This window comes from Emydura macquarii, unplaced genomic scaffold, assembly GCF_026122565.2.
Source record: "Emydura macquarii macquarii isolate MOO-44397 ecotype Brisbane River unplaced genomic scaffold, CSIRO-AGI_Emac_v2 contig_2948, whole genome shotgun sequence".
Lineage (NCBI taxonomy): Eukaryota > Metazoa > Chordata > Testudines > Chelidae > Emydura > Emydura macquarii.
In genome coordinates this window covers 3,792,352-3,818,199 of record NW_027133085.1, presented here as the reverse complement: position 1 = coordinate 3,818,199, position 25,848 = coordinate 3,792,352, and the positions used below count along the sequence as shown (strand labels likewise).

At 41.5% G+C, this 25,848-nt stretch overlaps 1 protein-coding gene across 4 annotated transcripts in view; it reads left to right on the top strand.

Annotated features, from left to right (window-relative positions):
* Nucleotides 1–25,848, top strand: part of COL15A1 (collagen type XV alpha 1 chain) — a 247,966-nt gene that overhangs the window by 181,674 nt on the left and 40,444 nt on the right. For all 4 annotated transcript variants that reach the window (XM_067569856.1, XM_067569855.1, XM_067569854.1 and 1 more), the window contains 8 exons: nucleotides 4,177–4,212; nucleotides 5,516–5,578; nucleotides 8,494–8,571; nucleotides 8,692–8,727; nucleotides 19,916–19,969; nucleotides 20,051–20,110; nucleotides 22,483–22,551; nucleotides 22,965–23,006. In XM_067569856.1, coding sequence (XP_067425957.1) covers nucleotides 4,177–4,212; nucleotides 5,516–5,578; nucleotides 8,494–8,571; nucleotides 8,692–8,727; nucleotides 19,916–19,969; nucleotides 20,051–20,110; nucleotides 22,483–22,551; nucleotides 22,965–23,006 — 438 coding nt within the window. The remainder of the gene's footprint in view (nucleotides 1–4,176; nucleotides 4,213–5,515; nucleotides 5,579–8,493; nucleotides 8,572–8,691; nucleotides 8,728–19,915; nucleotides 19,970–20,050; nucleotides 20,111–22,482; nucleotides 22,552–22,964; nucleotides 23,007–25,848) is intronic.

Below are 25,848 nucleotides of genomic sequence, written 5' to 3'. Positions count from 1 at the left end.
CAAAGGACACAAGCTGAAATCACTGGCCAGCAGAGTTAAGGACAATAAGGAGGAGTTTTTGAAGTATATTAGAAACGAAAAGAATCCTTACAATGGTATTGGTCCATTACTTGATGGAAATGGTAAAATTATCAATAAAAATGAAGAAAAGGCAGAATTGTTCAATAAATATTTCTGTTCTATATTTGGAGAAAAAACAAATCCTAGAGCATCATCCTCACCATCTGATGAGACTATTTCTATTCCACTAGTATCTGTAGATAATGTTAAATAGAAGCTACTAAAATTAGACTTTTTGAAATCAGCAAGTCAAGTAATTTAGATCCAAGAGTATTAAAAAAGCTGGCTGAGGAGCTGGCTGGACTGTTAATGTTGATTTTAAATAAATCTTGGAACACTGGGGAAGTTCCAAAAGATTGGAAGAAAGCTAATGTCGTGCCAATTTTTAAAAAGGATAGGCAGGATGAGCTGGGTAGTTAATCATAGAATTGTAGGACTGGAAGGGATCTTGTGAGGCCCTCTAGTCCATTCCCCTGCACTGAGAGCAGGACTAAGCATTATCTAGACCATCCCTGACAGGTGTTTGTCTAACCTGCTTTTAAAAATCTTGAATGATGGAGATTCCACAACCTCCCAAGGCAATTTATTCCAGTGCTTAATTACCCTGACAGTAAGGAAGTTTTTCCTAATGTCCAACCTAAACCATCCTTGATGCAAGTTGAGCCCTTGCTTAGTGTCCTGTCCTATCCTCAGAGGTTAAGGAGAACCATTTTTCTCCCTCCTCCTTGTAACAATCTTTTATGTACTTGAAAACTGTTATCATGTCCCCTCTCAATCTTCTCCTCTTCTCCAGACTAAACAAATCCAGTTCTTTCAATCTTCTCTCATTGGTAATGTTTTCTAGACCTTTAATCATTTTTATTGCTCTTCTCTGGACTTTCTCTAATTTGGCCACATCTTTCCTGAATTGTGGCATCCAGAACTGGAGACGGTACTCCAGTTGAAGCCTAATCAGCTCAGAGTAGAGTGGAGGAAATACTTCTCAGGTCTTGCTTACAACATTCCTGCTAATACAACCCAGAATGATGTTTGCTTTTTTTTTTTTTTTGCAACAGTGTTACTGTTCACTCATATTTAGCCTGTGATCTGCTATGATCCCTAGATTTCTTTCTGCAGTACTCCTTCTTAAACAGTCATTTCCCATTTTGTATGAGTGCAACTGACTGTTCCTTCCTAAATGGAGTACTTTGCATTTGTACTTACTGAATTTCATCCAATTTACTTCAGGCCATTTCTCCAGTTTGTCCAGATAATTTTAAATTTTAATCCTATCCTTCAAAGCACTTGCAGTCCATCCCAGCTTAGTATCATATGCAAACTTTTTATAAGTGTACTCTCTCTGCCATTATATAAATCATTGATGAAGATATTGAACAGAACCGGACCCAGAATTGATTCCTGCTAGACCCCCTCAATATGCTTTCCAGCTTGACTGTGAACCACTGATGATTACTCTCTGGGAATGGTTTTTCAACCAGTTATGCACCCACCTTACAGTAGCTCCATCTAGGTTGTATTTCCCTAATTTGTTTATGAAGTCATGCGAGACAGTATCAAAAGCCTTACTAAAGTCAAGATCTACCACTTCCTCCCCTATCCACAAGGTTCATTACCCTATCAAAGAAAGCTATTGGGATGGTTTGACAAAATTTGTTCTTGACAAATCCATGCTGACTATTGTTTATCACCGTATTATCTTCTAGGATGATTACAAAATTATTGCTTAATTATTTGCTGTGTAATCTTTCCAGATAGTGTAGTCAAGCTGACTGGTTTGTAATTCCCTGGGTTGTCCTTATTTCGCTTTTTATAGATTGGCACTATATTTGCCCTTTTCCAGTCCTCTGAAGTCTCACCCGAATCCTAGGCCTGTCAGCCTGAGATTGCCTTGGGGAAGATAATAGAGCGGCTGGTATGGGACTCTCTATTAATAAAGAATTAAAGGAGGTTAATGTAATTAATGCAAATTAACGTGGGTTTCTGAAAAACAGATCCTGTCAAACTGATTTTTTTTAATGATATTACAACTTTGGTTGATAAAAATCATAATGTTGATGTAATATACTTAGATTTCTCTGAGGCATTTGACTTGGTACCACAAGATATTTTAATTAAAAGCTAGAATGATATAATAACATGGCACACACTAAATGGACTAAAAACTGTGGCTAAATGATACGTTTCAAAATGTAATTAAATAGGCAATCATCACTGAGCAAGTCTGTTTCCAATGGGGTCCCACAGGGATCAGTTCTTGGCTCTATGCTTTTTAACAGCTTTATCAATGACCTGGAATAAAACATAAAATCATCACTGAAAAGTTTGCAGATGCCCCAAAAATTGGGAGAATAGTAAATAATGAAGAGGACAGTTTACTGATTCAGCATGATCTAGATCCCTGGGTAAACTGGGTACAAGCAATAACAGTATGCATTTTAATACAGCTAAATGTAAATCTGTACATTTGGGAACAAAGAATGTAGGCCATATTTACAGAATAGGGGACTCTGTCCTGGGAAGCAGTGACTCTGAAAAAGATTTGGGATTGTGAAGACTAATCAGCTGAACATGAGCTGCTAGTATGACTCTGTGGCCAAAAGAGCGAATGTGGTCCTGGGATGCATAAAAAGGGAAATTACAAGTAAGAGCAGAAAGGTTATTTTATCTTTGTATTTGTCACTGGTGCTGTTGGAATACTGTGTCCATTTCTGGTGCCCACAGTTCAAGAAGGGTGTTGATAAATTGGAGAGGGTTCAGAGAAGAGCAAGGAGAATGATTAAAGGACTCAAGGAGCTCAATCTATTTAGCTTAAAAAAGAGAAGATTGAAAGGTGATTTTGATTACATTCTAAGAATCCTAAAATGGGCTCCTTGATCTAGCAGAGGAAGGTATAGCATGATCCAATAGCTAGAAGTTGAATTCAGACTGGAAATAAGGTGTACATTTTTAACAGTAAGAAGTACTTACCAAGGTTTCTCCATCACTGTGTGTGAATTCTCCATCACTGACGATTTTAAAATCAAGATTGGACATTTTTCTAAAAGATATGCTCTAGGACAGTGGCTTTCAACCTTTTTTTAATTTGTGGACCCCTAAAAAGTTTTTGAATGGAGGTGTGGACCTGTTTGAAAATCTTAGACATAATCTGTGGACCCCCCCCCCCGGGATTCGTGGTTACAAACCACTGCTCTAGGAATTATTTAAGGGAAGTTCTATGGCCTGTGCTACACAGGAGGTCAGACTAGATGATAACAGTGGACCCTTCTGGCCTTAGAATCTATGTGTCATATCTCATTCTAATCCGTATCATGATATATTTCAATTACAGGTCTGGAACTGGGGTGCTGGGAACATGGTGGGCTCTACTGCATCACTGCCTGGGTTGCAGAGGGAAGGAGAACCTTGGGCTTCCCACCCAAGAATCTCCATTGCTACCTGTAGTGGAGAGCCAGGCCTTAGGCCTTTCCCTAAAAAGGAAGGAAAGCCAACCAGGGGAGTAGTAGACTGCCAAGCTCACCATGACTAAGAAGACAATATAGATACAGTAAGCTCAAAATTAAGATGACTCTTCACACACAGCACAGCCATCCAGCCTTAAATTTGACCCCATGGGGCTGGCAAGAGAAACTGGGATGATAAGAGTACCTTACTTCCCTCAATAAATCTGCCGTTTCCTGTATGCCCAGCACAAATCCAAATCAACTCTCCTATTCACAGGCCAATGGACCGTCATTATGGTCTGTGCAGCACCCCTGATCCATGGACTATTTGCTGCCAGCTGGTAGAGGCTGAAGAAGAAATAACATACCATGATACTCTTAGGACAGTGATCAAAGGGGGCAGAGTTTTAAGATTATGTGGCTGTGCTGTAAGGGAAATGTCACCTAAACTCTGCATTTCTTGGTTTTCCAACATTTGAGAATTAAACACTAATGTTCTGGAGAGAGCACAGTGTAGTGCTGAGTGTCTGCAACCTTAACACCATCTTAATGAAGTATATTGCACGTAGATACAGTTTAAAATAGTTAATGTTCACAAATTAGTAGATACATGGAAATTGCACAATCCATTTTACAATTCTATAATATATACTTGTGTGGTTTTTGCATTTTACAGGGGCCAGATGGCAGGCCCGGTCTACCAGGATTTCCTGTAAGCATTATGTTCTAAGGTTTTAAGTCAGTTTTTAAATATGGAAAGGACCTCATTAATGTTTCAGCATTTGGAATCGTACAAAATTGATACAAAATCTGACACATTCTCAAAGCTCATAAATGTCAAATAGGAGAATGTAAGTCTTAGGAAAACTAGACTGAATGTTACAATGGCTGTAGAAATAAACACTTGTTCAATGGAAGTTAAAAGAAGCATCATCTATTTCGGTACAGAAATTGTATCATAGTTGTACCTAACATTTGACTGACTTCAATTAGTGCTAAATTTTAAATCTGTAACCAGGTCTAATAAGTGTTTACTTCATATGGAAAAGCTCCACAGAATTTAATACAGATGAAACCAATAAAATATTAAAGAAATTACTTTTAAAACTATAGCATTTAATAGAGAATTATATCCTTTTTATAGGGTTTTTTTGTGTGTGTGTGTGTGTCGTTTTTTTTTTTTTGGCCCATCCTATAAAATTCTATAGCAGGGACACAATGCCCTGTTAAATTCTATAGGATGCTACAAAGAACTCTGCAGAATTTTATATTAAATTCTATAGGACTTTTCCATAATGATATAATACCACAGTGCAAGCACCTTAGTGCCATGCTATCTGTCAACTGTGATCAAATTGTATCTCCCTACAAATTTCATTTGGTTTATGGATTCAGATATAAGAATTTTCTGAAAGTTTCAAAAATCATTGATTTTCAGAATGTAGGTTTGGGTACAGGATCCAGGCCCTTTAGTCCATAGAGAGAAAAGGTAGTTCAGGGTTTTGTGGGCTGCATAGAAAGGAATAGCTTTTTGTTAAAATTGGCAAGCTTTTAAAAATGAATGTAACAAGTTGTATAAGATCCCTAATTGTTACTAAAATAATTGTGAAGACTTAAATGTCACTCTCGTCCTGCTTTAGCTATTAGTTTTAATCTTTACTGATGCAGGAGAAACACAAAAACTTGAATTCAGCTTTGCAGGGGGAAAAAATGCTTTCAGTGCACTTTTAAGGGAAATCTTCAACACAAAATACAAGGCAACCTGGACACTTTCTCCCCAGAACAACTATAGGGAATAGTTACTATAATTATGTGATGCAGGCAGCAATAGCCCTAGACTAGGGAGAGGAGATTCCTGGGAGGATTAAAGCTGGAGTGATTCAGAGTTCCAGATTGCTAATGATCTGAAATTAAATTGAGCAAAATGTATTTCCTTATTCTCAACTGATATCTGAAAAGCTCTTATCCATACCACTTATAAAAGAGACAGGCAGACTTTTGTGTTTCTCTTTTAGGGCCCAAGGGGACCAAAAGGTGACATTGGACTGACTGGATTACAAGGACCAAAAGGACAACAGGTAAGAAGGAATGAATAGCAACTGATGTGCACTAGAGAGATAAATCTGCTCAGAAAAGTTAGACAATTTATGTCTGGTGACATTACTCTGTTGCTTTTATGGTTTTCATTTTGCTCTCCACAGGGATATTAATGAGTTGCTACTAGAGTTGCAAAAGTGATTTCGTTGGAAATTAGCAACACTAAACAAAATACCTTGAAATTCTCTTGCAGACTAATATACCGACTCTGCTGCTGAAACTCTACATTTCCTTTTTGCACAGTTGTCAGAATGACTCTGCATAAACATTAAACATGTGGGCTGTGAGGTTACCTTTTTCTGTAAATTGATCATCCATGCCAATCGACTGGGAAGTAGGAAGGAAAAAGAAATCACCCCATAAAGGCCAAGTACATTATAGAAGGACAAATTTTGCTCCCTCCTCCATAGGCACAGAGAACCCTGCCTATAGCAGAACCCCACTGTGCACATCGGTGCTGGAACCAGGAGCGCTGAGGGTGCTGCTGCACCCCCTGACTTGAAGGGGTTTCTGTCATATAGAGAGTTTACAGTGTGGTTGAATGACTGTCAGTCCCGTCCCCCCCATCCCGCACCTTCCCCGTTCTTCCCCCCACTAAACAAACTGTTCCAGGCAGGACTTGGGGACCCCAGCTTTGCAGGGGTTGGGGTTGTGGCATTGCTGGGAGAGGAATGGGGGTAGGGTTCACTTTTTCCACTCTACTCAGGAAACTGGGGTCAGGAACAACTGGGCTACTGCAGCCTTGGGGATGAGAAGAGAAAAATGAAAGCAAAAGACTACTCTTCCTATCCTTTACATTCTTAAGTAGCTCATATAATTATTTCATTGGTCTCTAGTCAGTTAATGTGACCATGTAGCTATTGTTTAATTGAAGCCTGAAATTTCCCAAAGCAAGAGCAAATCTAGTGCTCCCTAATGGTTAAATTACTTGCCAGTGAATGAAGGATGGCATGCTGATCTTTTGACATGTTTGACCACAGGGTTTTTCACCCTCCATCTTCCAGTGATCCTGAGCCAAGAATGGCAGCTGTTTCTAAGGCTGATGACCTTAGGGTGCACCACTGAAGGACCCTTGGGAGCATGGGTCATTGAAGACCTATCTGGAGAAATATTGCCCTTAAAGGGCCATGGGGTACTTTCCTCGTGGCACTGAGTGCATAGTACTAAACAGGAGAGGAGGGTAGTGAAGCATCAAAGCCAGCCTTCTTGAAAGCCTACGTATGAATGACTCAAACATTTTTAAAGCGTTGGGGTAGATGTAGTAGAAGGACAATGTAATGAGCTGACTATTCAGCATAGTCACTGTAGTGAGCAGGACAGTTGTTGGTGTCAAGCCAGTGGCCAAATTTCTTCACTTTGAGGTTTTGGGACCAGTTTGTTCAGGCTGCTTGGGCTGGGGTTGGGTGGGTGATGACAGTTGCTAGGGCCACACTGGGGAGCACTTATTCATGCGAGTAGTCGCATTGAATTCAATGGGAGCATGCCTTGAAGTAGGGATTCACAGCCTGGCTCTCAATGACTAAAGTTTATTGGGTAGAGGTAATAGGCCGGCATCATCCTCCAAACATTTAGAAGAAAAGACCTCTGCTTTGATGAGCCAGGGAGCTATTGAGGTTTCCCATTTACAAGCTTCCTGCCCATATTCCAAGCTCATAATCCATAGGGAGCATGGAGTATCCTGTAGCCTGATTTATAGATTGATTTTTATATATCGATAGATATAGATCATATTGATTACTTAATAATCCCCAGTTACCACTTTGAGGGTTGACAGGTTCTTGTCCCAATATCAGGCCCAGTATTATTCAAATTATTATATAGTTGGGAACCCCGATGTGCATGGTTGCAATACTCACACTATAGGAACTCTCCTATATATGCCAATAGTTTATTAATACATTCAGCACAGTCACAAACATCTCCAACTCAGTAAGGTAGGTAGACCACAGAATTCACATCCATATACTCGCATCGTCCCTTGTAGAACAACTTTGAAATGTTAGCCATCATCTTCTTCATCACCTTCCCCCTCATCACTAAATGGCTGTCATTCTGGCCTCTCCCAAGGACTACATCTCCTTCTCTTACTGCCCCAAGGCTGGGATGCAACTTTTATAATATAATATGCTGATGCCACTATATTTGATGCATATTCAGAAGGGGATTTTCCCCTTTTCCTTATTTTTATTTCCTCACCTTACAAATGTTGGAGTGTCCTCCTCCTATAGGTTAGTATATCAATGATCTCAATTTACATCACATACATCAATTTGTTACCATGGCCCTCTTGTGGCTGGATCATGTACCAATGGTCAGAAATTCCCCTTAAACACTCTATTTTAGCTCCCCTATACTTGGGCCTTTCTGCTGGGCCATTTATCTGTTCAAAGTTCATAGGCCTCAAGCCTTATGCTAATTTGTTGAAGCTAATGTCTTACAGTAAACAGGCCTGTAGATTCTTTGCGTTACTGCTGAATCTAATGGAATGCAGTGAATATAATAAAGGCAAACTAGATCTATGGGCTACAATCTCTACTGCTGATGGAGAGCAAACTGGGATAGGATGCCAGTACTATAGTAGTCTTTCATGCAGTTACACTTTTACATAGGAGCACTAGACAAGGAAAGGCTTGTTGTAGTATTGCGGTTCTCTTTCAGGGATTTTACAGGAGCCGGATATTTTTGTATTCTCATACCAGGCTAAAAAAGAAACAACCCACACCTACTCCCATAACTGAATTCCACCCTAATCATGTGTTTGTAGTTGCCACCCCTTCAGCCAGCCTGTCACACTTTGAACTAATAAAAATGTTGCTGCATTGACCTTTGCAGCTGACTGGTCTGTGCAAGTAAAGCTTTGTTTTATAAACATCACAAATGATTCTGTGAATTGTAGGGTGAAAAAGGAGAACCAGGAGCTATCATATCTGCTGATGGATCTCTAAGAGAACTTACAGGAAGACAAGGACAGAAGGTAGTCTAACACTGTATCAAGTTCTTTTGGAACATTTGGTGGACTTGCATTCCATTACTAGCTAGGCCATTAAGACATTAGATATTCTCTTCATCACTAATATAAATGTCTCTCTCACAGGGTGAACGTGGGGTAATGGGACCACAAGGGCATATGGTAAGATGCTTACTATTTTTAATGTATTCATACTTTTTGATTTTACACAGATTACCTAAACTTAGTCAATTAGCTTTAGTTTTTCAGTACCATTAAGTGAAGATGAATAATTTCCATACCCACAGACAGCAATGTCTTTGAAGTATTTGTCTCTGACATATAGTATTGTAAATTGTTCCTGTTTTGATTTAGAACTTAACTTGTGGTAGCAAGCATCATCTGATAATTAAAAAAGAGAGACCAAAATTTTCAAAAATTGTTCTGAAAGCTAGAAACCTAAATCTATATTTAGGCATCTAAATAAGTCTAACCTCATTTTCACAATCATGTTTTGCTCCCTTGCCTTCAGTGGAAGCTACAGACTGGACATGAAAATGAGGCCTTTATTAATGTACCTAAATATAGCTTTAGAGAGGCTTAGCTTTAGGCTCCCTACGTTTGAAATTTTTGACTCTGCAAGGATGGTGCTTCCAAAGCTTGAAACTTAACTGGAAAATAGTTGAACAATAAAGAATAGTTGGCCAAATTCAATGAAGTTACAGCAGGGATGAATTTGGTACAATCAGTTGCAGTGAGTTCCAGGTTTAATATATTAATTTAATTTAATATATTAATTCCTCAACCCAGGCAATTAGGCAAGACACAAAATACACAACATCTTTCTTTTTTAGAAGAGGTTAATGGTCTTCCTGACCACATGCATTTTGGGATTAAATTTACCCTTGGTGTAATGCCACTGATTTCAGTGGGTTTATCTCATGTATGAATTTGGCACCTCTGGAAGACATCACCCCTTAAATTCTTGACCCCAAATTACAATACAACATGACCCGTTTATCAATTCCCACAGTTTTAATAAGCATTTTCTCAGTTCCATTTACACCTCAGTGGGGAAAGTGCAGTACTGAAAATTGTGTGTGAAAGTGGTGTACACTAAGTTAAAATACAGCAGGCCCGATTTTCAAATTTAGGCACACATTTGCACACATAAAACGGCACATTCCTAAACTATGAATGTGAATGTCGAATGTGTGTATCTACATCAGGTATTTGCATGTTTACCTGTTCATTGGGTGCCCAGCTGACCATGTTCATGCAGAAATACCCACTCTGCACATGTCCATCACATTTGTGAGCATGAATTACATGTATACAATTCTAAGTGAACAACTGCAGGCACCTCCATTTGAAAATTTGTTTCAGCATTTAAAGCAAGTGTCCTGGAGTGTCAAACTGAGATCCTGCTGTGATTCAAAGGTAGATTGCACCAGGTGTATTTGTGGCTTAACTCGGGCTGGCTAGGAAAATGGACAGAGGAGGCAGTTTGCTCTTAGCAGATTGACAAAGGCTACAGGATCTACAGCAGTAATGACATTAATGAGATATTGGATGCATCTGCGAAAGTGGCAGAGAGGAATGCCTTTCCTTCCTGACTCCCCCTTCCTCCCCAAGTTACTGATGATCCTCATGAGTATCAGGGGCCAGAGCTGGAATCATGAAGCAGGAAATGATGAGGGAGTTTGTGTTGCCAACTGCCATGATTTTATTGAGAGTCTCACCATATTTGATGTTTTACTTAAAACCCTAGCACCTGGAGACAAGAGATTTTTTGTTGGTTTATGTCTCTAGTCCTGATGGATGCAGAGAAAAGCTTGAAAGCATGATCTAAGTGTTCTCTAAAGGCTCCAAAACAAGAAGTTGAAGGAAAAGGAGTCCATAACTTTTTTTTTTTTTATCTCATGATTTTTTGGGGTCTGAGCCATGTTTTTTAACATTTCAGTTGGCAATGCTGTGGCTCTTTCACAATCCTACATGTCTGCTTGTCAGCTGTTGTTTGTTCCTACCCTAGACGTCAGCTCTAATCACCCAGACGCAACCTGACCACAAACAGGAAATGAAAGAAGACTCCGAAATCCCCTGTAACATGTTGCAATTTTATTATTAAATAGTAGATTTGGATGCCCTTATTGATGGGCTTTTCCAATTCTTGAAGATGCTGCTGTTGTTCAGCAACACTGATACATTACTAATTGTGAAGCTGTCTTGTAATTATAAGTTTGGGCAGGACTGAAATATATGTGATGGTACTAAATGTATGACTCAACTTGAAAACATTCAAACATTAGTCATGTTTTTGCATAGGAAGTCATTCTGCAGTGAATTCTTTTTTAGTTGGCTGCTTACACAATGAATTACTATATGTAATCCACAAACGATAGTTTGATGTATTAATCATTTGATAGCTGGGTTAGCCTCTCCATGAATATGCATTATTTTTCAAAACAACAATGCTGTAAAACAGCAAAGGACAAATGGTTGCCAATTTGGGATAACAGGAAAAGATAGCTGACAGTCCATCAATCTGGAGATCGATCTCTTAGTTTGGAGTAGGGATCAGTGAACAGACGGATATTCAGACAATATCAGTATTTCAAGATTTTATTAATTAGATGATGTGCGGACCCCTGAGTGTGAATGTCACCGAAATACAAATAAAAGGTGAAGCTTTCCTGGGACCCTGCTAGCTCCCGAGTAGAACTCAGACTCATAGAATCATAGAGTTGGAAGGGACCCTCAGGAGATCATCTAGTCCAACCCCCTGCTCAAAGCAGGACTAACTTCAGCTAAATCATCTCAGCCAGGGCTTTGTCAAGCCACAGCTTAAAAACCTCTAAAGATGGAGATTCCACCACCTCCCTAGGTAACCCATTCCAGTGCTTCACCACCCTCCTAGTGAAAAGCTTTTTCCTAATGTCCAACCTAGACCTCCCCCCTGCAACTTGAGACCGTTGCTCCTTGTTCTGTCATCTGCCACCACTGAGAACAGCCTAGCTCCATCCTCCTGGAACCCCCTTTCAGGTAGTTAAAGCCTGCTATCAAATCCCCCCTCATTCTTCTCTTCTGCAGACTGAACAAGCCTAGTTCCTTCAGCCTCTCCTCATAAGTCATATGCTCCAGCCCCCTAATTATTTTGTTGCCCTCCACTGGACTCTCTCTAACTTCTCCACATCCTTGTTGTAGTGGGGGGCCCAAAACTGGACACAATATTCCAAATGCAGCCTCACTAATGCCAAATAGAGGGGAATGATCACTTCCCATGATCTGCTGGCAATGCTCCTACTAATGCAGCCCAATATGCTATTACCCTTCTTGGCATCCAGAGCACACTGCTGACTCATATCCAGCTTTTTATCCACTGTTACCCCCAGGTCCTTTTCTGTAGAACTGCTGCCTAGCTCGTTGGTCCCCAGTCTGTAGCTGTGCATGGGATTCTTCCTTCCTAAGTGGAGGACTCTGCACTTTTCTTTGTTGAACCTCATTAGATTTCTTTTGGCCCAATCCTCCAGTTTGTTTAGGTCCTTCTGTATCCTATCCCTACCTTCCAGGGTATCTACCACTCCCCCCAGCTTAGTGTCATCTGCAAACTTGCTGAGGGTGCAGTCTACCCCATCCTCCAGATCATTGATGAAGATGTTGAACAAAACCGGCTCCAGGACCGACCCCTGGGGCACTCTGCTTGTGACCAGCTGCCAGCTAGACATGGAGCCATTGATCACTACTCTTTGAGCCCTATGCTCTAGCCAGTTCTCTATCCATTTTATAGTCCATTCATCCAGCCCATACTTCCTTAACTTGCTGATAAGAATACTGTGAAAGACCGTATCAAAAGCTCCTGATATCGAGAGGCAGCACAGATAGAGTACCAGACTAGGAATGACAAGACTCGGGTTCCATTCCCAGCTCTGCTGCAGACTCACTGCGTGACCATGGGCCATCACTTCACATCTTTGTGCCTTGCTTTTTCCATTTCTACAATGAGGATCACGATAGCTATCTTTGTAAAGTGCATTGGTGTTTGTGGATTTAAAAAAAACCATCACTATATAAATGCCAAGTCTTAGTACAGCCTTCTGGGGTGAGTGGGACTGAGGACAGTGTGTTGATCTTACACCCTGATCACCTCCAGCATCTTTGAGGGTAGCCAGCTGACCCTGCACCTTAGCCTCACCTTCAGTTTTCTGGGACTCTGCGAAGGCCCTCTGCATCCTCAGCCCATAGAAAGCTATTCAGGGGAAAGGGATGCCTACCCATTCCCCTGCTGAATGGCAGTAGCACAGGATAGTGTTCCCATTGCTGCAGGATTGAGCCAAGAGCCCGACTCACTCCAGAGAAGCATTTGTACAGAAACTAGGGAAGCCTTTGGGGCCTGATGGGTTTAGAAGAGAGGCTCTATCATGTGGTCACCGTCCCAGTCAGAAACATAGTAAAATACAAAGGGAAATAAATGTACCTTCATTCCAGTGCTGTATGCATCAGTCATGGCTATTAATGGAACAACTCTTCCAGCTGAGGCAACTACTCCAGTGCTCCAGCTTTATCAGTGGATCTGTGCTCAAAAGCAGTAGCAGCAGTCACAGGACTTCGCTGAATAGCAAATACAGCAGGGCAATGAGGGGCACACTTTCAAAATGAACTGATGCACATTCTTGTAGGGAGCTGCAGAGCTCTAGCAGTAGGAAGGTTTCATTGAACACCCTGTCAGAGACAACACAGCACTGAGAAGCCCTTCCAAAAGAGCTCTGAATTATCAGGCAGAAACTGAGCTAAGGCAAGTTACAGTTCTCCTCTGGCAAGTTGAACTTAGAGTTGTTTGGAGTTAGTGTCGTGGAGGTAGCCGCTGCTGCCTTCTGTCTTGTGAGAGCAGGGTGAGCTGCAGCTTGTGAAGCCCATGGAAACAGTAATTGCAATAAATGATACAGGATATGAGAAAGTCTTGAATAAGGATTTCTGGCCTTGGAAGCAGATTTATGGAGAGCAATAGCATAATGTGCTGGGTGGCTCTCGGACCCCATACTCTCTAGAGGAGTGGTCCCCAAACATTTTCGGTCATGTTCCCCCCTTACCCAGGCCATGCCCCCCTAGTAGCTGCGGCTGGGGGAGGGGCTGAGTTTGCGTCTGGGGGCAGGGCTGGAGAGAAGCTGAGGGCAGACCGGGGCTGAGTGGCATTCCCTGGACTGTGGGGGCTGGTCCAGACCCCGCCACACCCCTTGAATGTTCCTCTGTACCCCTTGGAGGGGCGCGTCTCCCAGTTTAGGGATCACTGCTCTAGAAGTATTCAGAATGTTTCTGCAGCTTTATCATTCTTAAAAATACTACTTTGCAGATCATCTCTCAAAATTGTTTTCATCCCCTGCTTTTCTTATTTTTTTTTCCTTTCTAGCTGTCCCATTTTCACTTCATTATTCATTGTGACAGGGTCAGGCCAGACAGATTCAGGAGAGTGGGTCTATTTGGGCACCGGGATGTGGGCAGGCTTATGCCCACCCACGGCTAAAAGCCCCTCCCCCTGTTTGAGGGGAAGAGGTACTGAGTTCAGAACTCAAATAATTCAGGGGACAACAAATGAAGAAAATAGGAACAGGTGTGAAGGTCAAAGGGTTAAAAGGAGGGAACCTGAAGGGGACACTGAGCAGAGAACCCAGGACAGCACCCACTGCTTTTGAAAGGTGTCTAAGGAGCCAGTGGACGCGGCCCAGAGAAAGTGCCCAGATTACAGGAGAGTGGGGGAAGCAAGTCTATCAGCCCCAGGATCAACAGGTCCCTCTTCCCTTGGTAGCTGAACAGGAGTTACTCCAGGTTAATTAGGACACCTGGGGCCAGTCAAGGACTTGCCTAGAACCTGTTAAAGGCCTCCCCTCCAGCCAGATAGGTGTGGGTAATAGGAGTTGTGCTGCTGGAGAACTGGGTGTGCAGATGCTGACAAGAACCAGGAGAGAATCCTGTAGGTATAAAGACTGGGGAGAAGCCCTCCCCAAACAGGGCTGAGCACCTTTCCAGACCCAGAGGGGGAAGATTGAACTGCATGTTTGGTTTGGCACTGCCATGCTCGGAGGGGCTATCAGGAACTAAGAGGCTCCCCAGGCAAGGAGGCTGGGAGGAGCTGCCCAAGCAGGGGGTGGACAGTAAGTAAAGGGGCACAGGGAAGTAAGCCAGAGGCGCTAATAGCTTTCTTGAAGCCAGCAGCATGAGGCTGCTATTTGTAGAGTCCTTGGGTTGGGGCCTGGAGTAGAGGGTGGGACTGGGCTACCCTTCTCCTCTGTGGCCAGCGCCCTAGTGAAGAGGTGAGGGCCTAGCAGGCCCAGAAACAGGACTGAAAGTCAGAGAGGGATGACAGTTTTGGGAGACAGTTTCCCTTGCCCACCAGTAGAGAGGGAAATTCTGAGAGACCAAGGAGAGCCCTGGCCTGCTGCTAGAAGGAAGAGCTGGACCCACGGAGGTGGAGAAGCTCTGTCACCTCCTTTATTTCATGTATTACTATTACTCTTTTTCAATCTAGTTTCTTTTACTCTTCTTTCTTTTGTGTTGTTCAGCTTCTCTGCCTCCTTTATCCCTAAACCCCACTTTCCTGACTGGAACCACTGGAATAATTTTACCAAGGGACATGGTGGAGTCTCCATCACTGGCAGCTTTTAAATTGAGATTGCATGTTTTTCTAAAAGATATTCTGTAGGGACTTTTCCAGAGAAGTTCTCTGGCCTGTGTGTTACACAAGAGGTCAGACTAGAGGATCACAGTGGTCCCTTCCAGCCTTGGAATCTATGAATCATGAATAACAGAATGCAATGATGAGTCAGTCATATTATTTACCTTCAGTTTCATCGGACTGCAGTAGCAGTTGCTATGACTCCTTATCCATTACAGCTTTAAGGTGCAAAATAACTGTAAGACTAGGTTGTGGCATTTTATCACCACTCATAGTAAGGGATGGTATGAGGCAATGCCACCTCAGGGGGAGCACTGGAGGCAGCCTGCCTCAGTGAGGCAAATATTTACCAAATCACTCATTGTGGAAGGAGCATGAGCTACTACACTTCTCTAAGGGATGCATCATTTTTCCTCAACATGGCACAGGAGAGAGAGAGAGAGAGTGTGTCATGGCTCTGCCTGCTCCCTGCCCCTTTTAGACAAGCTGCCCCTTGGGGAAGCATCTCAGGAGTAGCTCCTGTTGTCTCTCCACTGCGAAAGCTGCAGTTCTTCCTGGTTACATAACCTGAATGAGGGAAATCTCCTCACTCTTTCCCACCCCACAGCAGCCATATAAGGGCCAGCTACACTCTAGCCCCAAGCAAGTAGAACAGAATATAGTCTCTGATCCGGCCCCAGTGATATCAATAAGACCACTTATGTGGGTAAGTGTTTTGCAGGGTTGGGCAAAAAAAAAAGTATTGTAAGAATTCTGTCTCGGCTACCTCTGTGTTAGGTGCAGTACAAGAACATTGATACAGATCACATGTTTGTACAGTGCCTAGCAAAATGGGGGTTAATCCCCGATGGAGTCTTTAGGAACTCCTACAATGTAAACAACCATCTAATGGAGAATTTTTGGTTCCTACAAAACCAATCTCAGGATAAAATGATATCAAAATCCCATTTTATTTTTATAATAGAAAATTCTAACAGTACATACAATATACAACACTGACTGTTTGTGCCCAAGCAATATTGAGCATTGCTGCCTCAAAGAAAAATAATATTCTTGGGTTTGCCTTGGTCAATTTTTACATTAGGATTCAATAAAGGGTGACACTTAAATCAAAAAGTAAGCAGAAAAGCTGTTGAAAGTCTTCAAGTCTGTATCTGTCTGTTCTGCGCAAGGAGTATAGACATTATGGGAAAATGTTCTGACTTTAGGTTATCAGGTGGCTGTGCACCATCCCAGACTCTCAACAATTCTGGAACTCAAATGGCTCACTGAAAGAAGTGATCAATATACATAAATCAACTTCCCCTCAAAAACCAACAGTGTTCCTACCTGGGCACCAGTTATGGGAGGAGACTAGAGCAGTTCTACAAACCACCACTAGTTTGGCCAGTGGTTTTGAACCTGGTATCTCAGGAAGAAACATCCAAACCACACAGGTTTCTAACTTTATATATATTATTGCCTAAATAAACAAAAGCATGAAATAAAATACATATAAACAAATCAAATTAGAATAAAATGGGATTATAGAATAATCAAATTATCAGATTGATTAAACCACCTCAAATTAACCAACAATTCCTTCTATGCTCTATTTAATTTGAGAAGATAGTGGTCTTGTTTAGCTATCAGCCCCCAAAGGTAGAGAACATTGTCAATCTCAGAGCCATTTGATATACAGTAGAACTGAGTTACAAACACCTCGGGAATGGAGGTTGTTCATAACAAAACTTTATGGTTGTTCTTTCAAAAGTTTAGAACTTAATACAACTTTGAAACTTTACTATGCAGAAGAAAATTGCTTCTTTCCCTTTATCTCTTTAAATAGTTTACATGTAACAGTAATGTACTATATTTGCTTCTCCTCCTCCCCTCCCGATCTCTCCCTGATTGTGTACTTCTGGTTCCAAATGAGGTGTGTGGTTGACTGGTCAGTTCGTAACTTTGGTGTTCATAACTCTGAGGTTCTACTGCGTATATGTTTCAGCAAAATATGCGATACAGGGCAGGGGGTGAAAAATCAGTTGGTGACTGAAGCTAATTCTGAAACAGCTCTGATGCCAATTAAGGCAACCCATCCAAATTACTGGTGGTTAGGAAATAGACAATCTCTCTCCTCCCCTCTCCCCCCCCCCCCCAACAAGGTTATAAGAAACATTCTAATACAATTCAAGATAACACCACTTGTTACATTTCAAAATACAAATTTAGGTAAAAATAAGTTTTCTCAAGATTAAACATACGGCTCCTTTTGAAACTTGTATTAAGGCAAAGTTACAATAAAACATTAACATACTATGTCATGTATTTCTTATTCAGGATCAGATTAATGTTCAAAGAACCTTACTAAAGATTCTGGCTTGTTGGCTGGGTAGCCCTCCTCCTCTGAGTTTGCTTAAAAGGGTGACCACATTTCAAAGTACCTATCCTATATTTGGTGCATCTCCATTTCAAAGTACCTATCCTATATTTGGTGCATCTCTTGTGGATGGTATGAATGTCTTGTAGATGATAGTACTTGATATGAAAACTTTTCCATCTCAAGGATGGTCCATGTTTTACTATATTCCAATTCCATAGGAGGAAGAGTCACATTTTTCCTATACCATGTCTAGCTGCTAACAATAAAAAAGAAAATAATTTGTTGTTCTCTTTAAAATGCAGATCCTTTACTGGAGTATTAAGCAAGGAAACTATTCATAAAATGAATCTCTTAAATAATTTCTTCCCCAAACCATCTAATTCCTGGGTCCAATCAGAATATGTGCAAGCATGTTTCCCCTCTCTCTGTAACCCCTCAATCCGAGCATCTATCTTGTAGAAAAAATATGATGGCTCTTAAGTGGAGTCAATTGTCATCTATATGGGAGTTTATAAAAATTTTCCTTAGGCCACACAAACTAAAGATGTATATCCCTTTTCCTATATGGAGACACTCATCCTGATCAATTTTTTTGTCCAAATCCCTGTGCCATTTTTTTGTCTGCGTTATTTTCCTAACATCTTTTTCAGTCTCATTTTTATGTATCTTAGAAATTAAACCTTTTATTCCAAGTTGCTCTTGAGTCAACTTTTCCAGTGTAGCTATTGGTCTAGACAGAGCTATTTCATGTCCAGATTCCACTATAAAATATTTGATTTGTAAGTACTGAAAATGCAGAATCTTTATATTATTATATACCTCTTGGTATGATTCCAAATCAGGACCAAGGAGCAACTGTCGAAGTTGAGTAAATTCAGCTCTTGCTCACAACGAATAGTCATTGGATATTTCTTGGGGCGAAATTCCTGATTATTATTTAAATTAGTTAAGGAAGAGGGCTTCGACAACAGGAATTTAGAAAATTTGTGTAAAGCTGCTAAGGAGGTCTGCTTGAATAGTTGGGTTTTTTTTTTTTTTTTAATTTTTAGTTTTTGTTGACAACCCCCTGACCCATGATATACAGGCCTGTGTGATCTTAGACAGCACAGTTGTTCATGTAGGGCTGTTAGTGGTTCCACAAATACCTTTATAGACACCATTCTCAGATTCTGTGGTTTCTAACCACACACACTCGCTCCCAGTCACCTGCCGGAGTTGAAAATGTTTGCAAGAATGCTAAGGTAGAGGTGTCCCTCTGCTAATACAAATTGAAAAAGAAAACAAAATCCAAAAGTTGATACATACACAGAATGGTGATGGTTACTCTTGCAGTTTCATTCAGCCTGGTTGAAAAGATTAGCCTGTTGCCTTCTCAACTCTGCTGTTTTATGTGATGGATTTGCTATCTGGCTAGAGGTTTTTACTTGTGGAAGTTGTCACTTAGAAGTTTGCATGTTGCTGGACTCCTACGGCTGGGAGTGTGGAAGAAGCCTGGGCTGCTTTTTCAGGCATGATGGCATCTCATGGCCAGTGTTCAGCCATCAACAGCAGCAATAGCTGCGCACACTACAGGCAAGCAAGCCATGAGTTGATGCCAGCAAGCAGCAGTAAGACTTCTTCCTTTCCTACAGCTTTTGAAGATGGTCATCTGAATGGTTTCTTCCCCTTGGAATTCCTCAGGAGTTCCTTGGAGAATCAGAATGGGGCACTCTTCTTCCAAGGTCACTGGGTCTGATTAGGTCACCTTTATGTAAACAAAGATTCTTCCCATTCCAGTAATTTTGGGTTTGGAAAGTCCACAGATACAAAAATATATCCAGTCAGGAGGCCTGTGGATATTCTGAGACTTTTGAGGCCAGATGTTTTCTCAATCACTCTAAAAAATCCTCACTCAGAAATGATTTTAAAAATGTAAGACTAGCAGAAAGTTGGCATAAAAATCATAGGAAAACACCAAGCACACACATTCACTCAGGCATGCAGAGAGGGACTATTCCTGTTACATAGAGAGATAAATACCCCCTTTATACTTGGTGGCTCAGCTTTGAACAACATTTTGGATACAAAACCTGGGTGAAATTTGGATTTTAACACAGTCAGATCAAAGAATCTTTTCCTCCTAAAATCACAACTTTGGGGTTCAGTTTTTACATGCAGGCCTATCTACCTCACATCTTCACTCTTAAAATAATTGCTGAAGGGAATTAGTCTGCAGGCAGGAAACCATATTTTAAAAAAAACATACACGTGCTTTCAAAATAATCAAAACATGATGTTCCATATAGAAAGTTTTAAATTTTGCTCCTATTCCGAGCTAATCACCCTTTCTATTTTCTCTCCAGGGACCAGTAGGACCTTCTGGACCTAAGGGAGAACTTGGTGTTCCTGGACGACCTGTACGTGTTAGGGTCTTTCAGATGGAATAACAATAGCAGTTTACTTCTGCACAGGTGCTAAAATATTTCTCTTCATTTCAGGGCCGCCCAGGATTGAATGGACTGAAAGGTGTAAAAGGTGAACGGGGTGTAACATTATATGTAAGTTCTGCAGTGCTACTGAAATTCACTGTAAACAAGAATATAATCCTGTGTCAAGGCTAATAGATATGAATCTTTTCTAGGAATAAAAACAGCTTGCAATACCTAGAAACGATAACATGAGCATTCTGTTTCTCCTGATAAATAATAATAATTCAGAGCCAATTTCTGCAGTCCTAACTTCAGCTGAGCGGTATGTACTTGTGTGAGTAGTTGTATTGACTTCAGTGAGATGCTCACTATGAATAGCACTTTTCCAAGTAAGTGTGGCACAGTTAGGCCCAAGATAATGATTGCTACTGCCCCAAGCTATGGGCTTGATCTTACAAACACTTCCTGCCTGATAGTGCTTGCTACCACAAGTTGTCAGTGGGGGATCCCTCATGGTAGCAAACACTACAGAGGTAATAAGTGTGTGCAGGCCCTGTAAGACTGGCATGCCTGTAAATACTCTACAATTGTTGAATGCAAAAATGCTTTTGAGCCAGACAAACAAAAATCCTGATTCTGCAACTTTTCTGGACACTGGGTATCACTCATGCAAGTAGTCCATGAGTAAATTCTACTTAGCATAAGTAAAAATTCCAGAACATCATTTTCCATTTCCATTGAATATCTGGCAAAGTCATTCATATCAGAGTTCTTTTACCATATTAGGATGTGCTTAAGCTAGAAAAATTAGTACCGGTACATGTATTGCTTTAGTGCTAACAGGGCAGCTGCTTCAATACTATGCTACAAGGGAATACAAGCCACAGATATTTCCCCACCACTATATCTTGAAAAACCTACTTTGAGCCCAGCAACTAAATTGTCGTTTTACTAGAGGAATCAGTACCAATATTATACACAAGACCTTATATGATCTTTATGATCACATCAAAAATACTATCCCAGTTCATTACACTGTTGGTGGAATCTGTTATATAGTTTATTGAAATGTAAAACTATACTGTAAATGAGTTCTATTGTATTTATGAAGTGCCCTTCTGGAGTGGCTTGTTTCAAAGATATTCCACACAAGGTGGAAAGCCCAAGTATGTATCCTTCACTATAGATATGAGTGCAATGATGTTAATGCCTTAGCTTGTCAAAAAGAAGTCAGAGAAGAGACTTGATCAGTGTACCTTCGTGGGGGAAAATACCAGCTACTACAGAGCTCTTTCATCTAGCAAAGAAAGGCAAAAGAAGAACCCATTGCTGGAAGATGAAGCAAGGCAAATTCAAATTAGAAATTAGGCACAAGTTTCTTACAGTGAGAGTGATTAACAAACTACCAAAGGGAAGTGGTGGTTTCTCCATCTCTTGAAATCTTTCTGTCAAGACTGGATGACTTTCTGGAAGACATCCTTTAGCCACACACAGGTGAATGGACTCAATACAGGGGCTACTGGGTAAAATTCTAGGGTCTGTGATATTACACGAGGTTAGACTACATGGCCTAATGGTCCCTTCTGGCCTTAGAATAGAACAAATCCATAGAATTTACCAGCTGAGAAGATCTCATTACCAGGTGCAAGTGTTCTAAATAATTTAAGTTCTGATGCTTTAGCCAATATAATCAAAGTAAGTGTCATTTGTTTTGATGGGGGGAAAATGTCAGCTGTCGCAGTGGACAGGTGCTTAATCTCTGCCCTTTCCTCCTGTTCCTGCATTCATCCCTTATGCCTCTCTGTCTCCCTGCTTACAGCCTATATTATCTTTTCTACTTAGACCCTCAGTGAAGAGTGAGATTCCCATGGGGCAGTGCTAGCAGCAACATGAGGGTGGAGGATCTGTCAGGGTCCAGACAGGGTGTGGACACAGGATCTCCACATGGATATAGTATTCCATGTTGGGCTAGAGTCCACACTCTGTGATGGTGGTGTAAATCCAGAATAAATACATGGATGTCAGTGCAGTTCCTCAGTGTGTAGTGTGCTGACTGAACGCTTCAGAATCTCTCTCCTTAGGGCTAGGGCTAGGGCTTATGTTACAGGTGTTCTGGATTTAAATGTACAGTTGTCTGAAATGCATTTGAACACCTAATTTGGAATTGTGTGTCTCAACAGTTTGGATAATCCAAAAAGAGTTTTCTGGGGAACAACTGGAGCTTTTTTTTTTTTTTTTTTTTTTTTTTTTTTTTTTAATAAATGTGTGTTTTGTTTGTTCTAGACATTTTTTCTGTCCATGAAATATTATGGGTCAAATCTTAGAATCCACTTTTTCTTTTTACAGGTAAAATTGTGTACATGCAAGAAAAAGCTCAACCTCCCCTCAGACCAGTTAGCCCAAGGCTCTGTGTTCAAATTGGCCCATGCCCTTTTTCTGGAGAAATAGTCTGAAAGGTTCTAACTCATAAATGTCTTTTCCCCCTTGTTTTGCCTTCCCAGGGTCCCCGTGGCTTGCCTGGACCCCCAGGACCCCCTGGACTTCCAGGGCCTGTAATTCATATCAAAGGAGTAAGTACCTGTAGAGATCATTTGTTGGTCTGTGGGGCCCTGCCCCCACTGCAGTAATGCATATCTCTTGAAGTGGGTTGTAAGGTGAAACCTTGACATTGTTTCAGACCTCACAGGTTTGCAAGTAGATTTCCAGCTTGTGTGTATAGGACAGAACCTCCTAAAACCAGATATTGAAAGCACTCCTATTTAAGGAGTTTACCCCATTCACACAGGTCAGCGCTTGGTGGCAGAACAGCACTACTCTGGAGTGTTTTGTTAATGTATGAGCCAGAAAATCTGTTCAGAATGAGATTTTTGTGCTGTGGATGGGTCCTTTGACTGGCATTGTCTATTAAATCTGAATATTTAGATGCTGTGTTATCATCATTGTTTTTATTTACTGAATTAATTTTCCTCCACATTTTTAATAGACAGTTTTCCCAATTTCTCCCAGACCTCACTGCAAAATGCCAGTAAGTTTTATATACAGACCCTGCGCTTTTACCAAATTGCATTGATATATGTAAGTGCATGGCCATGAGAACAAATGACACAAACATACATTCTATGCATGTTTAAGCTCTGTTCCATCTCTACTTTTGCTTGGTCCTACTTCAGGGTGTACATTGGACATGACAAAGTTAACAAGAAAACTTTGAGATAACAGATAGTGATCTTCAAATACTTATATACTCAACAGCAAAGGCCTTGTAGAATGTTTGAGAGGTATAAACATTGTAACCATTTGGCTTAAGGCTTCGTAACATTATTCTTTTGTTCTGCTTTTGAACAAAGGTTAGAGCCCCGTTTTTTTAAAATAAGAATTGTCCTTGGAAAGCTGAGTGTTTCTATTAACTATTTTAAAGGGACGGGTTTTTTATTGCTTGTATTGTTTGTACCTCTCAGTCCACAATCAGAATAGAATTGTTTAATCCCTTTGAATGCACAGAGCATTTAACAAAGAAAAAAAATCTTTTTGCCCTACTTGGGTTTATATTGCACTTGTTCCATTTACATTCTGTGACATCTTGCTCAAGTCACCTAGAACTGTAAGTCAATGTGTTACTGTTCTGTCTCAGCAAGAGAGAGCTTTGCTGTTGCCAAGCTGTGTACCAGCTCCTGGACACACCAGTTTGTCTGCTTTGCCAGCAAACTTTTCAGGACTCTGCCAGCCTAAATCTTGCCTTGCAGGTAACAATCAGTGAACCCCAATTCCCAAGAGATGTCTCCTTGCTGTGTCCAGTCCCTCTCATTGGACCCTCATAGAAGTTAAGTTTGCTGCCCACAAAGAGACGGAGCCAACATTCGCCTGTTAGGTTAGCTGAAGGTTCACACTTCACTTTCCATACGCAGCACTGAGATGGTCTTGTAATAAAACAAGAATAGGTTTATTAACAAAGAACATAGGATTGAGTTTTTTTAGGGAAGAGTGAAAGACATGAAAGGTTGCAAACAAAACAGACCACACTTTTTAGTGAATAAAGCTGTGTAACTTAAGTTACATGCTTTGTGTAAGCAGGTTTCTCACCTATAGCTCAGTTCCTTGAGACTTCAATCCACTTGGTTGAAGGATCCACCTTTCTCAGATTTCAAGAGCTCTGGCCTTGGATGATGGATGCCAAAATGGCTCTGTTTCTTCTGGTATTTCCCAAAGTCCATTGTTTCTGGTGAAGGAGCCAGGAACTCTCCATCCCTCATTGTGATTGCTCCATTGTGTGGTTATCTCCCCCATTGCTAGTTTAGTGACTTTGTTTACCTTATATGTAAATGTACCTCCATTGTTTCTGTTCTCACCCTGCTCAAGTTACAGTGGAGATGTAGTCAAGCAGGTAAAACAACATTCCTTTGTCTAGAACAGGCTAGGCTTATGCATTTCTTGCCAAATACACTTAAGATATTTCTGTCACAAATCTAGAATTCTTTACAAACTGCGCATATATACAACATGCAATAATATTAATGACCAGCGTGTTGCCCCATTTGCATGACATCTTTTAGAATCAGATTGACAGAATTGGGGCAATAAGTATTTCAGGCTTGATGTGAGTTACAGTAGGGTGTACCCTCTGCCAACTGGCACTGAGGGGCTCCTTGGGTCATATATGCCAACTTTTTTGTTGCCTCATAAAACTCAAGGAGTGAAACCCTGGCTCCACTGAAGTCAACTGCAAAACTTCCATTGACTTTAATGGAGTTGAGATTTCACCCAGGATGGCTGGGGAGCTGATGTAGCACTAAAAGATTTAGAGTGCCTGAGAGGGCTTTTTGTTTAGTAAGTCACAGAAATTACCTTTCATAATAAACTGTGAACAGGACTAAGTCACACTAGATCTTTCTTAAGGTCTGTATTGTGGCACATAGCCACAGGGCTGAGTTGGCGAGTAGCATGGGACATACCCTGCAGCATAATCCTTCTTATGTCCACACTACAATTAAACACCTGTGGCTGACCCAATCAGCTGACTCAGGCTCACAGGGTTTGGGCTGCAGGGATGTTTAACTGAGGTGTAGACATTCAGGCTCAGCCTCTGGGACCCTCCCCACTCAAGAGGTCTGTAGAGTGGAGTCTTCTCACCATCCCTCTCTTCGGTGCCCCTTTGGATCATAAAGGACTCAGAGACCCTCAAGCTTGCATCATCAGTGGTTTATTTACAATGTACACAAGAATCTCCCACCACCATACAGGACCTTGCCTGGGCCAGCCATCACTGGGGTTGTTCAGGAAGAGCGGCAAGACCTCGGCATTTCACCCAACTCCTTTCCCCTGTGGCCTCTCAAACCCTCTGGGGTCTGGCGCTTAAACCCTTCTGGCCCCAGTAGGACAGCTGCAACTCATGGGCTAATCAAACCCCCAGGAGGCTGTTCAGCCTGTGCCTATGCACAGCTGCCTCCTCTCAGGCAATCAAGCCCCAACCTGGCAACCTGCTCTGCTACCCTGGAGCTAGCTAAGGTAGCATGGGAGGGGGCTGAGCGGGGGGTCACCCTCCAGCACTCTCACACATCACCACCCCCCTCGTAAAACTGTTAGGAGAGGGAGGGGAAGAAGAAGCCTTCCTCTATGGGGGGGGTCATCCCAACAGGGGGATTCTTCCCCTTCCTTTGGATGGCCCTCAGGCTCTGGTGTTTGGGGTGTGATCTCCCCTCACCCACAAAATCCACACTGGGTCGGGGGTGGGGCCCCCCATAGGTCTGCCACCACCAGCAAGTTCTCGCACCATTCACAGCCCTGGGACTGCCCCTTGTCCCAGCCATGCAAACTCTCTGGCTGGGGCCCCTGGGCAGTCCTCACCTCTTGGAGGTTGCCCAGGACTTTAG